General features: G+C 42.6%; 1 protein-coding gene across 1 annotated transcript in view; it reads left to right on the forward strand.

Annotated features, from left to right (window-relative positions):
- The window catches only part of LOC120438534 (NACHT, LRR and PYD domains-containing protein 12-like), a 68,715-nt gene extending 51,735 nt beyond the window's left edge, over positions 1 to 16,980 (forward strand). The window contains exons 10-11 of the mRNA XM_039608900.1: positions 6,821 to 6,994; positions 15,151 to 16,980. Of these exons, the coding sequence (XP_039464834.1) occupies positions 6,821 to 6,994; positions 15,151 to 15,343 (367 nt within the window). The 3' untranslated portion in view covers positions 15,344 to 16,980. The remainder of the gene's footprint in view (positions 1 to 6,820; positions 6,995 to 15,150) is intronic.
- The last annotated feature ends 827 nt before the right edge of the window (positions 16,981 to 17,807 follow it).

The following is a 17,807-nucleotide window of genomic DNA, read 5'->3' on the forward strand; positions in this document are numbered from 1 at the left end:
TTCTGCACTGACATTATAATCAGTGTTGATTCTGGTTGATTTTCTGTGTTTGTGAGCTGAGAGGAAATGAAAATTAATTTGTAACAAACCAACGAGGTCAGAGAGCTGTGATGACTCCTTTACATGTTTGTGTTTTCCTGGATAAATCTGACCTGAAACATCCTCAGATTGTTACAAAGATTCATAAAAAGAAAACAATGAAAGAGAAAAGATCCAAATGTTAGACTTGGTCATTTGCTGTTTGAGGACAGTGATGCTCATATCTGTGGGGAAAGTGTGACCTGAGTGGGTTCATGTTTGTCTTTAAAGAGCTGCTCTGATTCTCTTTGTGTCTGATCTGTTAAACAGTCTGAGAGGTCACACAGAGACCCAGCAGCTAAAGCCTGGATCATACTGGCTGCTGTTAATCAGACTCCATCAGGACAACACTGAACCACAGTGCTGTTCATGGAAATCAATCAGTGCAACTTTACACTGTATTACCAAAAGTACTGACTCGTCTGCCTTCACACATGTAAACTTGAGTGACATCAGATTCTGAATCCACAGCATTTAATATGATGTCATCCAAGAGTTCAACATATAACAGCTTAAACTGTTCTAAAAAGGATTTTTCACAGGTTTAAAAGTGTTTACGGGAAATGTTAACGGTTCTTTTCAGAAGCACATACGTGAGGTCAGACACAGGAAAGCAGCAACACTGATTGAACACAGATTTTAGAGGCTAAATTCACATTTTAATAATGAAAGTGGCTTCGTGTGTGTGTGTGTGTGTGTGTGTGTGTGTGTGTGTGTGTGTGTGTGTGTGTCGTGGTTCCTCCACAGAGTGGAGCAGCAGAGCTCAGAGGTTCCCAGTGGTCAGTCTGCCCAGCAGCATCAAACACAGCTGGACTCCATATTTATGGTCTGTACATGTACAACAACTATTTTATTATTAATATTAATAATAATACATTTGTTTATAGGTCCCTTTCAGAACACCAAGGACTCTGTGGACTAAATGACCAAAAGAAACAAACTTTGAAATCAGACGGTGCAAATGTGATCACAGGGAAACGTTTTAAACATCGAGGCTTTAAACAAAAACCAAAGTGAAACAGTTTGTAGTCGAGATCAGTGGGAATGAAGCTGAATAACTGTTTCTACAATAACTTTGTCAATGACAGATATGATGGAAATTAGCAGCATTAGCACTTACTAATGATGTGAGTTGACACTGGGCTATATTGAGATGACCACATTAGGTGGTCCTCAACTGTAATGGAAACCAGTGGATCCAGTCCAGTGGTGGCGACCTGTGGTGAGTCGATCTGAGCAGCTACTAATGGAAACGGGGCCATAGATGTGTTTGTGCTTAATAACAATGAATCACAGGATTTTTACATCACTGTTAAAATCTCATGTTGTTTGTTAAAGTGTGCAGTTCAGGGTGTGTTAATAAAACTGTGGTTTGCTCACTTTCCAAAGACCCAGCCCCCATAAAAAGCAGCCAATCAGCTTCTAAGAGTTACACACCCACACATATCAAGTTAACTCTGGTCTAACACACTTGGATTTAGCTTGAAGAAGGTTCCTGTACGAGGACTGAAAATGATTTAAAAAGCAGCCAAAGAACAACTTTGACACACCTTCATAAAGCCTGCAGAGCAAAAGAAAAACTAGCTGAAAGTCTGGCTGCTCTTATGAAAAGTACAGAGGAATTATGGGTCGTTTAACACTTGTGCACAATATAAGAGTTTAAATAAATCTAAAGAGTAACTCAAAATCCTACAATCATACTGAGAAAATCATCTACAGCTAACTATCCAAGTGGATTTGTTTAAGACAGCTCCATCTGCTGGTGGCCCTCTGCAGGTGCATGAAAGGGGCGTGTTTATAGTGAAAGTAGTAGAGAAAGTAAACCCCATGGGAAGGAGGAGGACTCTCAGCGGCTTCCAGCTCATATTCAGACATTTGACTTCTCACTGAAAGCAGCAAGTTTGAGTGTCTGTGCCTTAATTAGAAGAGATAACATGGCCATAGTAATTAGAGTTGATTGAGCAATGCTGTCCTTGTAATGTAGTTTATGATTTTGGACAAGTCCAGTTTTTCTGTAGAGCCTCTCAAGTTGGTGACAGCAGTCAAAGTTCACGTGTAAACCAGAGCAGCAAATCAGGTCCAAATGTGTTGTTCACAGTGAGTGGGATCATCATTGGCTGCTATGTTAACATCCTGCAGCAGGATGTGTTTGGTCAGAGAATGGATAGATCACTAAGTCATTGTTGAGTTTAGGGGGATGGTAGACAGCTGGAGTAGGTTCAGCCAGTTGACACACAGTAGATTAAAAATAACTGAAGGCAGGAGCAGACACCTGTATGACTTTCCACCTCTCACATAGATTATTGTCCCTGGGCAGAGCCACAGGGCTGGTAGATGTAAACAAACCTGGAGGAGAGGATTTATTCAACTGAGAAAAGTCACAGAGTTGTGTCTTGATGCTCAATCATCCAGGTAAGTAAATCCCAAAAAGGTTGATTCTGTTCATCTGGATGTTTTCAGTGGGAGAAACGTTTGATCATCATCAGGTGACGTCTTCAGTCTCAGCTGACTGCAGGTTTCCACCCTTAAAAACAGGACATTTGTATAATGACTGAAACCAGCAGCACTGAAGGAACAATGGACTGTGAGGTCAGTTCATTGATCATTGGTACGCATATTGTCAGGACCATTGATCAACAACCACTGATCAATGGCCATGAGTCCCATTCACAGAGTTGGGGAATGGCTGCAATCACAGCATTGTAAGATGGTGACAGATGTACCCTTAGGCCCCTCCTCCATTCAGAGATGGTCTTTCCCTTTTCATGTAAATGGCCTCCTTGACTCCGCCCTCAAACCAGCATTCATATTTACTCAGGACTAGGGCTGCTCGATTATGGCAAAAATGATAATCACGATTATTTTCACTGAAATTGAGATCTCGATTATTTGACGATATTTATTTAACAATGTATTGAATAATGGCTTTAAAGATTGTCAAAAAATAATATAAAATAGTGTGCAAATACTGATAACAGTGCAAATGTTTGCAATATAAAAAATAAATGAAAAAATGTAAACATCTATGTTTAGCAAACTTCAAAATACTGCACAATATTTATGCATACAAATAGCCAAACATCAAGGCAAGCTGTGTAGCCACACAATGCACAATTGCATCAAACTGACATTGAGGTACGTCAACTAAAGTTGCTGCTCCTTCATTGTTTGATCGTGTGTCACTTTGTGAGCGGTCTTCAAATGATTGAATAAATTTGTAGTGTTGCTCTGTGGTGCAGCTACGACACCGTAGCAAAGTTTACACACTATGTCTACTCGATCCATGTCTGACTCCGCAAACCCATAATGTTTCCACACCACTGAAGTCGTTTTATCTCTCTTTTCAACCAACGGCATTCTTTCTTCAGCAGCCATTATCCTCTCCAAATAACTTATGCTTAGCTTTCCGAGCTTCCCTCGGGTCCTCTTAATTGTTGTGGTGCGTGTTCGAATCGCAGAGAGGTGCGCTCGTTTTACCACACAGAGCAGCGTGAGAGTAAAGCACAAGGGAGGTGCTAATAATCGGCTCAGTCATTTTTAATGATCGTTGAAAGCTCAGATTGTAATTTAGATTAAAATTCGATTAATTGAGCAGCCCTACTCAGGACCTTCTTGATGTTATGTTCTTCTGCTTCCCTGGCTGCTGTGTCAGTGGGGATGGTGTTTGTTCTGTGTTGTAGCGTCCTGATGACACCCAGTTTGTGCTCCAGTGGATGATGAGAGTCAAACCTTAAATACTGATCCGTATGTGTAAACAGAGTGAACCTTTAAGACCAGTTGTCTGTACAATCAACTCAGTCACCTGAAACATCTCCAAGTTTCTGGCTTCGATCATCGACCCGTTGGTAGTTCAGCTCTGAACACCAGTGAAATGTTTCTCCCACTGAAATCGCTGCATTCATATGAACACAATCAATGTTTTGGGATCATGGAGTTGTGGACAAAGTCTCAGGTAATCAGATAAAGTCAAACTTATAATTGGTGAGGAGATCGTGGATGATATGCTCCTTGATCATAAAGAAGTGGATTTTGTGTAGACTGAAGTTCAGAGTGGTGGCTCATTCATAAAGTATCCTGTTCCAGCTGCTGGAGGACAACATCATCACTTTTGTGAAGAACGAGCTGAAGAAGATCCAGAAGGCTCTGAATCCAAATAAGCCCCAATGCTTGGAGTTTCAGAGGGAGGATGATGAGCAGAGAAGCAGCAGAGAGGCATTTGTGAAGATCACAGTGGACTTCCTGAGGAGAATGAAGCAGCAGGAGCTGGCTGACCGTCTGCAGAGCAGTAAGAGGATTTCTTACTTAAGGTTTTAAGCTGTTAGATAAATGAGACACTTATGACACCAGTGTGTTCAGTCATTTCTCAGTGGCTCAGAAACTGTCATCAGTGTTTTGTAAAATATGATTGTTGAAGTTGTATTTTTATTATTATTATTATTCAGAACTTCAAGCTGCTGTTTGTCATCGTAACCTTAAATACACCCTGAAGAAGAAGTTCCAGTGTGTGTTTGAGGGGATCGCTAAAGCAGGAAACCCAACCCTTCTGAATGAGATCTACACAGAGCTCTACATCACAGAGGGAGGGACTGCAGAGGTCAATGATGAACATGAGGTCAGACAGGTTGAAACAGCATCCAGGAAACCAGACAGACCAGAAACAACAATCAGACCAGAAGACATCTTTAAAGCCTCACCTGGAAGAGATGATCCAATCAGAACAGTGCTGACAAAGGGAGTGGCTGGCATTGGGAAAACAGTCTTAACACAGAAATACACCCTGGACTGGGCTGAAGACAAAGCCAACCAGGACATCCAGTTCATTTTTCCATTCACTTTCAGAGAGCTGAATGTGCTGAAAGAGGAAAAGTTCAGCTTGGTGGAACTTGTTCATCACTTCTTTACTGAAACCAAAGAAGCAGGAATCTGCAGCTTTGAAGACTTCCAGGTTGTGTTCATCTTTGATGGTCTGGATGAGTGTCGACTTCCTCTGGACTTCCACAAAACTACAATCCTAACTGACCCTAGAAAGTCCACCTCAGTGGATGTGCTGCTGATAAACCTCATCAGGGGGAAACTGCTTCCCTCAGCTCGCCTCTGGATAACCACACGACCCGCAGCAGCCAATCAGATCCCTCCTGACTGTGTTGGCATGGTGACAGAGGTCAGAGGGTTCACTGACCCACAGAAGGAGGAGTACTTCGGGAAGAGATTCAGAGATGAGGAGCAGACCAGCAGGATCATCTCCCACATCAAGACATCACGAAGCCTCCACATCATGTGCCACATCCCAGTCTTCTGCTGGATCACTGCTACAGTTCTGGAGGATGTGCTGGAAACCAGAGAGGGAGGACAGCTGCCCAAGACCCTGACTGAGATGTACATCCACTTCCTGGTAGTTCAGGCCAAAGTGAAGAAGGTCAAGTATGATGGAGGAGCTGAGACAGATCCACACTGGAGTCCAGAGAGCAGGAAGATGATGGAGTCTCTGGGAAAACTGGCTTTTGATCAGCTGCAGAAAGGAAACCTGATCTTCTATGAATCAGACCTGACAGAGTGTGGCATCGATATCAGAGCAGCCTCAGTGTACTCAGGAGTGTTCACACAGATCTTTAAAGAGGAGAGAGGACTGTACCAGGACAAGGTGTTCTGCTTCATCCATCTGAGTGTTCAGGAGTTTCTGGCTGCTCTTCATGTCCATCTGACCTTCATCAACTCTGGAAAAAATCTGCTCGAACAGAAACAAACAACCTCCAAGCGTTTTAGCTTTTTAAGCAAGAAAGAGTCTCTCCACCAGAGTGCTGTGAACAAAGCCTTACAGAGTCCAAATGGACACCTGGACTTGTTCCTCCGCTTCCTCCTGGGTCTTTCACTGCAGACCAGTCAGAGTCTCCTAAGAGGTCTGCTGACACAGACAGGAAGTAGCTCACAGACCAATCAGGAAACAGTCCAGTACATCAAGAAGAAGCTCAGTGAGAATCTGTCTGCAGAGAAAAGCATCAATCTGCTCCACTGTCTGAATGAACTGAATGATCGATCTCTATTGGAGGAGATCCAACAATACAGGACTTCAGGAAGTCTCTCCAGAGGTAAACTGTCTCCTGCTCAGTGCTCAGCTCTGACCTTCATCTTACTGTCATCAGAAGAAGATCTGGATGAGTTCGACTTGAAGAAATACTCTGCTTCAGAGGAGGCTCTTCTGAGAATGCTGCCAGTGGTCAAAGCCTCCAACAAAGCTCTGTGAGTACATTTTAACTTATATGCTTGTTGATAAAAAGCAGGTGTGATCAACTAAAAAGACTAACAAGGTAACCTCCAAAACCACAGTAACGAGTGCTGGTGTCTGAAAAGTCTATACAACTATTAAGTGATAATCAGTACTCACTTTGTGCAATACTGAATACATGTTGGCATTTCTGAAATTTTTCTGGGTGCAACTGTCATCAAAGTTCCATCCAGACCTGGCCTTCAGTTGTTATCTAAGTTTTAATCATGAACTCTTCTGAAACAATTACAAAATAAAGAAACTTGACACATTTTGTTGATACCAAAAGCACATTGAACTATCCACTGTTCTTTTACTGCTCTGTTCTCTCTTCACTTCTCTCTTGTCTCTCTGATTGTCTCCACATGTTGCTCATTACTTTCCTGACAAAAAGAGAATGGAATATTCCTAAATGTTATATAATCTCATTACACTTGATCAGAAGTATTTTTTTTTAATTGTTTTGCTGTTATTTTTCAGACTGAGTCTCTGTAACCTGTCAGAGAGAAGTTGTGAAGCTCTGTCCTCAGGTCTCAGCTCTCAGTCCTCTAATCTGATCAAGCTAGACCTGAGTAACAATGACCTGCAGGATTCAGGCGTGAAGTTTCTGTCTGAAGGACTGAAGAATCCACACTGTAAACTGGAAACTCTCAGGTGAGATCAAACATTTTTTAATCAACTGGCAGAAATAGCAAATTAATAATAAGGTAATCCTTTAATAAGAGGAGATGTGGAGGTGTTCTGATGTGCAACATACTCTTATGTTGCAAGATTCTAAAACAAGAAGTAGTTCCTGGGAACTGCTTTCTGTTTTGTTGCTGTCTAAGTAGAAATTTGATGATGAAAATAGTGATGAGTTTGCAGAGTTGAATCCACAGCACACAACACCAAATATTCTCACACCCGACAATATGTACATAGTCACGGTGTATTGTTGGGTACTGAAGATCATAATTAGAAATATTAATTATAAATTTCTTCAAATGCAGTTTCACGCATGTGATACTCATTCAGAGGGGGTGCCGTGGCTCTGCGCTACATACAGACATTTCTGCATCCCTGCCATTCAAAGGCACTTTGTTATATGTAGTTTATATATGTAGTATTCAAAACTGGACTGTAAGCTTGGTATTTTTAAAGGAAGCAATTTTAATTCAGTGTTTTCATTAGTCTTAATTTTATGCGTTTACTACCACTAAGAAAAGAACGGACATGAGGCTTAAGGCCTGGACAAGTTTGAAACCTTTTGTCCTTCACAATGGAAAATGGGTATCACTTTATCCAGCTTCTAATTCATAAATTCTGCACTCAGCTTGCATTTAAACCTGTGTCTGTGTGTACCTGGCCTGTACCACTACACTTGCTTTCTTCTGAACGTTTGCCCCCATCCCTTTCTTTAAATAGTGACATGATCCCAGTCTGTCTTTTAATGTGATTTTTCCACATGATGCGTCCATTAGAATAAAGTCCCAGCCCTGCTGGGATGGAATATCAGCAAGCGTGACATTTCTTTGATAACTGACATATGAAATTATCTCAGGGGCCGAATTTAGCCGATGGGCCATGTGTTTGACAGCCCTTGTTTAGACAGTTTAGCATTCTATGTTCTACTGAGTTAACTCCAAGCTAAGGAGCAAACCAGCTAACTGCAGCCACAAGCTGCGACTGGTTTTCTTTGTGGATGATTCTCACACTGATCCTTCATGGTGATGCTGCCATCCACCCACGTCTTCTGGATTCCCATCTTCACAGTGTTGGGAAGGTTACTTTTAAAATATATTCCACTACAGATTAGAGAATACATGCCCCAATGAATACTGAATACTTTGGATTACTTAATATATTATCATGCTTTTTACAACTACATGAACTGACTATTGCTGTGTGATTTATTACTATTACTGAAGACTATTCTCCATACCAATACTAACTAGATGTTTAAATCTTAATATAAAATCAGTAACAGTAGGGTGGACATTAGGTAAGGAGACCCTGCCCCCTGGTAGGGTCTCCTATGGCAAATTGGTCCTGGGTGAGGGACCAGACAAAGAGCAATTCAGAAGACCCTTATGAGGAAAAACATCGAAGCAACAGTTTACCCTGGCCGGGATAGGGTTACTGGGGCCCTGCCCGGGAGCCAGGCCCGGGGATGGTCCCCGAGGGCGAGCGTCTGGTGGCCGAGCCTTAGTCCATGGGGCCTGGCCGGGCACAGCCCGAAAAGGGGACATGGGCCCATCCTCCCGCAGGCCCACCACCCACAGGAGGCACCATAGTCGGGCTCACCTCTACGCATGGCTTGGGCTCTGGAACCAGTCTCCTGGAGAGGGGCTGGACTCTGTCTCAGTCTGGAGTTGCCCCTGGTGAGAGGCGACGGGCTGGGGTTGGTATTCTAATATCCCCTCGGATGCCGGTACGTTGGGGTTCTTCCCGGTGGATGAGAGGTTTTGTTCCCTGCGCCTTAGGGTCGGGGAACGGGTCCTGACTGTCATCTGTGCTTATGCGCTGAGTGGCAGTTCACAGTACCCAGCCTTCTTATAGTCCTTGGGATGGGTGCTGGAAGGTGCTCCACCTGGAGACTCTGTTGTCCTACTGGGGATTTCAATACTCTTGTGGGTAATGACAGCGAGACCTGGAGGGGCGTGAGTGGGAGGAACGGCCTCCCTGATCTGAACCTGAGTGGTGTTTTGTTAATGGACTTCTGTGCAAATCACAGTTTGGCCATAACGAACACCTTGTTCGAACATAAGAGTGTCCATATGTGCATGTGGTACCAGGACGCTCTAGGCCGCAGTTCGATGATCTATTTTGTAATGGTATCACCAGACCTGCGACCGTATGTTCTGGACACTCGGGTAAAAAGAGGGGCTGAGCTGTCAACTGATCACCACCTGGTGGTGAGTTGAATCAGGTGGCGGGGGAGGACGCTGGACAGACCTGCCGTGCCCAAACATACAGGGAGGGTGTACTGGGAAGCTTCTGCATTGAGCTGCGGCCGCAAGGTGGTTGGTGCCTGTCGTGGTGGTAATCCCTGAACCAAATGGTGGACACCAGGGGTGAAGTTCAATTCAATTCAATTCAATCCAATTTTATTTATATAGCGCCAAATCACAACAAATGTCGCCTCAAGGCGCTTTATATTGTACAATAGATCGTACAATAATAAATACTGAGCCACCAGGCTGAAGGAGGAGTCCTATCGGGCTTAGTTAGCCTGTGGGACTACGGAGGCAGCTGACAGTTACCACCAGGCCAAGCAAAATGCGGCTTGGGCAGTGGCTGAAGCAAAAAATCGGGTGTGGGAGGAGTTCAGAGAGGCCATGGAAAAAGACTTTCGGACTGCCTCGAAGACATTCTGGCAAACCATCAGGCGTCTCAGGAGGGGAAAGTGGTGCTCTACCTGCACTGTGTATAGTGCTGGCGGAGCGCTGCTGACTTCGACTGAGAAAATTGTCAGGCGGTGGCAGGAGTACTTCGAGGACCTCCTTAATCTCACTGACACCTCTTCCAAGGAGGAAGCAGAGTCTGGGGATGAGGGGGATGACCCGCCAATTTCCGGGGGGCGAGGTCACTGAGGCAGTTAAACAACTCCTTGGTGGCAGAGCCCCTGGTGTTGATGAGGTCCGCCCCGAGTTCCTGAAGGCTCTGGACGTTGACGTTGTGTGGAGATCAGGGGTAGTACCCATCCATCGACAGATGGATTGGTGCTGTGGCCGCAGTGATGCGGACGCTGCACCGGTCCGCCGTGGTGAAGAGGGAGCTGAGGGTAAAAGCGGAGCTCTCAATTTACCAGTCGATCTACGTCCCTACCCTCACCTATGGCCACGAGCTGTGGGTAGTGACCGAAAGAACGAGATCGCGGATCTCTAAGGTATTCCATCCATCCCTTAGAGATAGGGTGAGAAGTTCAGCCATCTGGGAGGGGCTCAGAGTAGAGCCGCTACTCCTCTACATCGAAAGGAGCCAGCTATGGTGGTTCGGGCATCTGAAAAGGTATCTCTAATGGAATACAGTTACTCATATTTTGTATTTTGAATACTTAATAGTGGTACATGTATCAATCAATCAATCAATCAATCAATCAATCAATCAGAACTTTATTTGTCACATGCAAGTTGCCCTGCAGTGAAATGTATTCCGTTATCCCCAACACTGCTTATGAAAAACATTATATAAAACAGCTTGAACTGCTGGGACTTTATATTTTCACAAGCTAACATGAGCCAATAAGTGAAAAGCCGAGCCTTGAGAGTTGTATGTTGCTGTGAGAAGAGTGGGGCTACATGCAGTGATGCTAGTGTTAGCCATGTTAGCTTCAGCAGGTGGTCAGTGTGAGACCAGAAGAGCGTCTGCATCAGCAGGGCTCCATTTCACTGCAGTGTCACATTCTTCATATATCCATGCTGGACATTTGAATAGACTGAATATGTCACAGTCCCAGGTTTGGTGTTTTTGTAGTTTAGACTTTATTTTTATTTATAGCTGCTCTGTTTGGTTGCTTTAGTGTTTCTTATTTTAGTTTTCCTATTATTATTGAGTTCATTTACTTCCCTCAGTGTTCCTCTACATCCAATTACTAAGTTCACTCAGGTGTTCCACTCATGGTTGTTATTAACTTCTTGTTTTATTTTGGTAGTTATCGTCTCTGGTGTCAAAGGTTTAGTTTACTTACTCACAGCAGACATTTAGTGATGATCTCACTGTATGTGGTCTTTTAGCACCTCTTAGTGGTGAACTTGTGGAGTGGTGTTAGTCTGGGTGACGAGTGTAATTGTTGAGTGAGAGAGACCGAGACTGAATGGTGGTAGCACCTTAGCCACAGCTCAGGTGTGGAGAAGCTGAAAAAGAAGGTTTTCTAGTTTGTAAGGATGAAAACCTCAGTTGCTGGAGAGTAACACAGAGCAGCCATGACAGCTGCTCACACAGTAGCTGTGTCCCAAAACGTCGGCTGCATCCTTCGGAGGACCCGGCCTTCGCGGTCTATGTGGGCCGGGTCCTTCGAAGACCGAGAAGGCCGGAAGTGCGAGGCTGTGAAATGGGACGGTCTAGCCTTCAGATTTGCGTCACCGCTGTGTCGGTGGAGTTTAATAAACTCAACCGTCTGCTCCTTGCTATCTAAAATATAACAGGACACTGGCGTAAATTTTCGACCGTCTCACACTTCTGTCTAATCAGTTTTCTGTTTGACATTTATTCAGCTGTGTGAAAATCCCGGAGAAACCCACCCGATGGATTAATAAAGTTTTATTTAATCTAATAATCTAATAACTTTGATCTCAGCCAACCCGATTTGCTCACGAACAAATAAAACACCGAAATAAGGCAAACAATTACATTTTTAAGTTATCCGGTGACTTATATATCATGTTTAACCTGAGTAGCGAAAAGAGCGGGGTCTGAAAACGATGAAGCCGGAGTCCGCTGCTCTCGCCGGCTCGAGCGACCATTGAATCCCCGGTTTGCTATCGAAGCGGGTGGGTAACAGACGTCTCCAACGTCGGCGCACTTTTGCAAATATGCGATGTTTTGATAAACCAAGCAGATATTTGAAATTTACATCGCCACTTTTTCTCGCCTGAAAATATGTTAAAGTTTATTTTGTGACCTAGAAAGATTAATAAGACTAATTTTAAAACTTAGTAGCGGCCGCCATTGTTGGCAGCTGAAATTTGGCTGGACAGCGCTATGAATTCTGGGATATGGTGGGCCACGAAGGACACACCAACCCATCCTTCAAATTTGGGGAATGAAGGACGCATTTGTCGGCTGCATTTGAAGGAGTCGACGAATTGGGACAGCCTTCGTCGCCGGGCTGTGACGTAATCGGCCTTCAAATGCGGCCTCCGGAGGATGCAGCCGATGTTTTGGGACACAGCTAGTTTAGACAGTTTAGCAATCAATGGCTGCGTCCAAATTTATGGGCTGCATCCTCCTGAGGCCGCATTTGTAGACCGATTACGTCACAGCGACGCGCCGAAGGCTGTCCAAATTCGTGGACTCCTCCGAATGCAGCTGACAAATGCGTCCTCCTTTTCTCCGAATTTGAAGGATGGGTCGGGTGTGTCCTTCGTGGCCCACCATATCCCAGAATTCATAGCGCGGCCCAGCCAAACTCCAGTTTCCGGCAATGGCGGCCGCTACTAAGTTTTAAAATTACATTTATTAATCTTTCTGGGTCACAAAATAAACTTTTAACATATTTTCAGGCAAGAAAGTAACTGTGTAAACATCAAATATCTGCTCGGTTTATCAAGGTATCGCATATTTGCAAAAGTGCTTCGACGTTTTCGGACACGTCTGTTACCCACCAGCTCGATAGCTAGCCGAGAGCTCGAGGGTCACTGAAGTCGCCGAGAACGGCACAACTCCCGGCACATCATTTTCAGATCACTGCGGACTTTCGCTACTCAGGTTAAACGTAATATATAAGTCACTTAGATAAACTAAAAATGATATTGTTTGGCTTTTTTCAGTGTTTTATTTGTTCGTGAGTAAATCAGTTTGGCTGAGATTAAAATTATTAGATTAGATTAGATAAAATAAAACTTTATTAATCCCCTGGGTGTCTTGATGCATTCTCAATCATCCAGGAAAGTAAATCTCCAAAAGTTGAATCTGTTCATCTGGACGCTACGTCCAGATGAACAGATTCAACTTTTGGAGAATCCCCTGGGTGGTTTTCACACAGCTGAATAAACGTCAAACAGAAAGCCGATTATACAGAAGTGTGAGATGGTCGAGAGTTTACACCAGTGTCCTGTTATATTTTAGATAGCAAGGAGCAGACGGCTGAGTTTATTAATCTCCACCAGACAGCGGTGATGTTAATCAGAAGGCTAGACCGTCCCATTTCACAGCCATTTACTTCTGGCCTACCCGACCTTCTGAGGACCCGGCCCACGTAGACCGCGAAGGCCGGGTCCTCAGGAGGATGCAGCCCATGAATTTGGACATGACCAATGTTATATTGAGTTAGCTCCCAGCTTATTAGCAGACCGGCTAACTAGCAGACAAGCTAACTAGCAGACAAGCTAACTAGCAGACAAGCTAACTAACAGACAAGCTAACTAACAGACAAGCTAACTAGCAAACCAGCTAACTGCAGCCACAAGCTGAAGGATGATTAAATGTAGTGGAGATATCAGGGATGACACTGGTGTGTCTGATTCACTCTTTAGCACTCTGGTCACTTCAGTGTGACAGCCAGAACACCACTGAAGGCCAAATGATCCCAGCGTGTGGAATAAGGAGCTTAAGGTTCACTTTGAGGTTTTGTCAAAGCAGTGAACACAAAGAAAGCCTGGCTTTGGTGGACTTCCATGATGCTCTGCTTTCTTCTCCACTCTCCTCTTTTCACTCCTGATGCTTTTATATGTCACTACTGCATGTCCTTAACTTTTGTCTTCTCTCTCCTTAGTTTGTGTTTTGTTCTTGTCTCTCTGAGCTCATCTCTTATCTTTCCCCTCAGTCATGGTAGATGCTCCTCCTGGAGGCTGTTTTCACTGGGAGGATCTTTGTGTCAAAGGGAGTTCTTCTTCCCACCATCACCAAGTGCTGCGCACAGTGGATTGTCTGATGGTTGGGGTTTTCTCTCTAAAATTGGAGGCTTTTACCTCACACTGTTAAAGAGCTTGAGATGACTGTTTGAATTGTCACTTATAAATAAAGTTGCATTGAATGGATAACATTTAATCATCTATTTAATGGATAGATGTTATTGTGACAAACAGAAAATGGTTGGTGACTAGGGATGGGTACCGGTATCCGGTGCCATGATGGCACCGGTTCTGACATAAACGGTAGTAACCAGACCGAAAAGCAGCGCACATTTCGGTGCTTTATTTCAGTGCTTTTTTTGCTGAGATGTGATACACTTTAGATTCTAGGCAATCATTTTACATTTCCGAGGATAGTAGGCGGGCCCAGGTACATCCGTTCTTTTAGAACAGAGCTACAGATTGAAAATGCCCAAGGCGAAGCGGTCAAAAGTCTGGCTGTACTTCACAGCAAAAGATGCAAACCCAGCAGCCTGCAATAAGTGCTTTAAGCTAATACTGTGATACTGTAAAGGAGGTAACACCTCAAATCTGATGAAACACCTGGCGACGCATAGCGTTTTTTTTTGTTTTTTTTTAAATCCGAGAAATGCGCAGTATTTCATAGCTTGCTGCGAGACCTCACACTGTGCACTTCAACTGCGGGTGTGGTGCCTGTTATCGGACCCGGACTTAGCAACATCTCCCAAAAACCCGAAGAGGAGAGTCCTGGCCCCTAGCCCTGACAGTGTAGCAGAAATGATGAGGATGATGATGGCAGCAGCAGCTGCGTGAGTAGCTTAATGCTGTTCGTGTGTAATTTACGTTGAGTACGCTAACCACGTTATTATTAATGCACGTAAGGTGAACTAGCAAACACCATCGTAGTTACATGCAGCTGTCTTTTTGTTTGATGGCAGATACTCCCTTCACCCTGGCCTAAAAGGCTAAAATGACCAAAGAAAAAGTGGAAAACAGTTAAACATGAGAGGTTTTTGGACAAAGTTTGTGTTTTTTCCATTGTTTAAGCTAAAAGTAATACCATATATACCCTATAGCTGCAGAAAAGGCTAACATTGTTATCTTTTTACAAAAAGCAGCTGAACATGAGAGGTTTTTGGACAAGTGTGTGTTCTCCATTCTTTAAGCACCGGTTTGAGCACCGTTTAAGCACCGGCACCGTTTCAAAAGTACTGGTTTGGCACCGGTATCGGATAAAACCTAAACGATACCCATCCCTATTGGTGACTGATGGATTGCTGTTTTGTGTGTCTGCAGTCTGTCAGGCTGTCTGATCACAGAGGAAGGTTGTACTTCTCTGGCCTCAGCTCTGGATTCCAACCCCTCCAATCTGAGAGAGCTGGACCTGAGCTACAATCATCCAGTAGACTCAGGAATGAAGCTGCTGTCAGCTGGATTGAAGGATCCAGGCTGGAAACTGGACACTCTCAGGTATGGAGAGAATATCTGATAGAGGAGGAAGAGTACATAGATATTTATGTAGTGGGTCTCCAAGGAGTCTGTTTGCAGGAACATTTAGGTCACAGGTGTACCTGAGATAGATCCCACTGTGTACCTAATAAAGTGACAAAGAGGCAGACAGGAGCAGCTAACATTTGGAAATGGAAGCTTAAATAATGACAAACTCTACATTCACAGCTGAATTCACAATAAATTTGTTCTCAAGTTTACATTTTTCTATTATTGTTCTCAAACAACAGAATGAGAATGAAATATTGATTCTAACAGGGCCCATAAACAGCATTAGCTTAGCAGCATTAGCTTATCAGAGTTTCCATCATGGTCACACAAATCCTTCACAAACTAAAGTGGCCTACTTAGTATTATCTCCTCACATCGTTGTTACCCAACGGAAAAGAATATTAGTATTAGCTACTATCATTTTTAATAAGTAAGAGAAAACAGTATTAGCATTATTGGATAATGCTAACCCACATTAACTTAGCATTAGCTATTTACAACAGCGTACTTAGAATTAGCCGCTCGCATTGTTAAAAAGTAAGGGAAAAGAGTATTGGCATTCGCGCATAATGCTAATTCACGTCAAAGTAGCATTTAACAAATTGTATTAGCATTAGCTGCTAATAATTATTCACTCCTAATTGGAGTTAGCCCCTAATGGCAGCCTACTTAGCATTAACTCCTGACATCGTTATAATGCAGGGGAAAAGAGTTACCATTATTTGATAATGCTAATTCACATCAAATTAGCATTAGTTAATAACTGTAGACTGCATATCATTATTTGCTGTCATTCTTACAATACAAACAGTATGACCATTAGCTGCTAATGCTTTTTCATCTAAAATTAGAATTAGCCACTAATGGCATCCTATTTAGCATTAACTCTTCACATCGAAGGGGAAAAGTTAAAATTGAATGAAAAAAAATGTTCATTTTTGTTACTCATATTGTTAAAAGGAAGAAAAAACATTGTTAGCATAAGCGGATAATGCTAATTCACCTCAAATTAGCATTAGCTAATAACGGCAACCTGCTTAGCATTAGCTGGTCACATTGTTATAAAGCAAGAAAATATGGTATTGGCATTAGCTGCCAATTCCTATTCACCTAAAATTAGCATTGGCCACTAATGGCAGTCTACTAAACATTAAACACTCACTAATTTAATGCTAATTCACGTCAAGTTAGCACTAGCTGCTAGCATCAGCCTACCTAGCAGTAGCTGCTCACATTATTAAAAGGGAAGGGGAAAGTGTTAGCATTATCTGATAATGTTAACTCACATCAAATTAGCATTAGCTAGTAATGGCAGCCTACTTAGCATAACTCCTCACATCATTATAATGCAAGAGAAATTAGTTAGCATTATTTGATAATGCTAATTCACATCAAATTAGCAATATTTAGTATTAGCTGCGTACATTGTTATAAATCAAGAGAATATGGTATTAGCATTAGTTGCCAATGCTTATTTACCTAAAACTAGCATTAGCCACTAATGGTAGCCTATTTAGCATAAACTTCTTAATGTTAAATAAAGTTAATTAATGCTAAATAGGCTTAACTGAAATAAAAGTAGTGTTAGCATTAGCTGCTGATATTGTTAAAATATAATAAAAAGTAAGAAAAAACATTTTTAGCATTAGCGGATAATACTAATTAAACTCAAATTAGCATTAGCTAATAACGACAACGTGCCTAGCATTAGCTGGTCACATTGTTATAAAGCAAAAAAATATGGTATTAACATTAGCTACTAATGCTTATTCACTTCAATTTAGCATTAGTTAATGACGGTAGACTTTGTATCGAAAAAACATTGTAAGCATAAGCGGATAATTCACCTAAAATTAGTATTAGCTACTAATGGCAGTCTACTTAGCATTATATTAGTGAGGAGTTAATACTATCTCCAAAAGTTGAATCTATTCATCTGGACGTTACGTCTAGATGAACAGATTCAACTTTTGGAGATTTACTTTCCTGGATGATTGAGAATGCATCAAGACGAGATAATGTAATGCTAATTCATATCAAATTAGCATTAGCTGCTAGCATCAGCCTACATAGCACTAGCTGCTCACTTTGTTATAAGGAAAGGGAAAACAATATTAGCATTTGCTGCTAATAATTATCCACCCATAATTAGAATAATAGCCGCTACTGGCAGCCTATTTAACATTAAATCCTCACATTGTTATAATGTAAGGGGAAACAGTTAGCATTATCGGATAATGCTAACTCACATTAAATTAGCATTAGCTAATAACAGCAGTCTATTTAGCAGTAGCTGCTCACATTGTTATAAAGCAAAGGAAAACGATATGAGCAGTAGGTTCTAATGCGTATTTGCCTTGAATTAGTTGTAGGTGCTAATGGTGGCCTACTTAGCATTAGCAGCTCATATTGTTGTAATGCTGGGGAAAAGAGTGTTAGCATTAGCCGTTCAC

The sequence above is a fragment of the Oreochromis aureus genome, linkage group 3 (assembly GCF_013358895.1).
Source record: "Oreochromis aureus strain Israel breed Guangdong linkage group 3, ZZ_aureus, whole genome shotgun sequence".
In the NCBI taxonomy this organism is placed as follows: domain Eukaryota; kingdom Metazoa; phylum Chordata; class Actinopteri; order Cichliformes; family Cichlidae; genus Oreochromis; species Oreochromis aureus.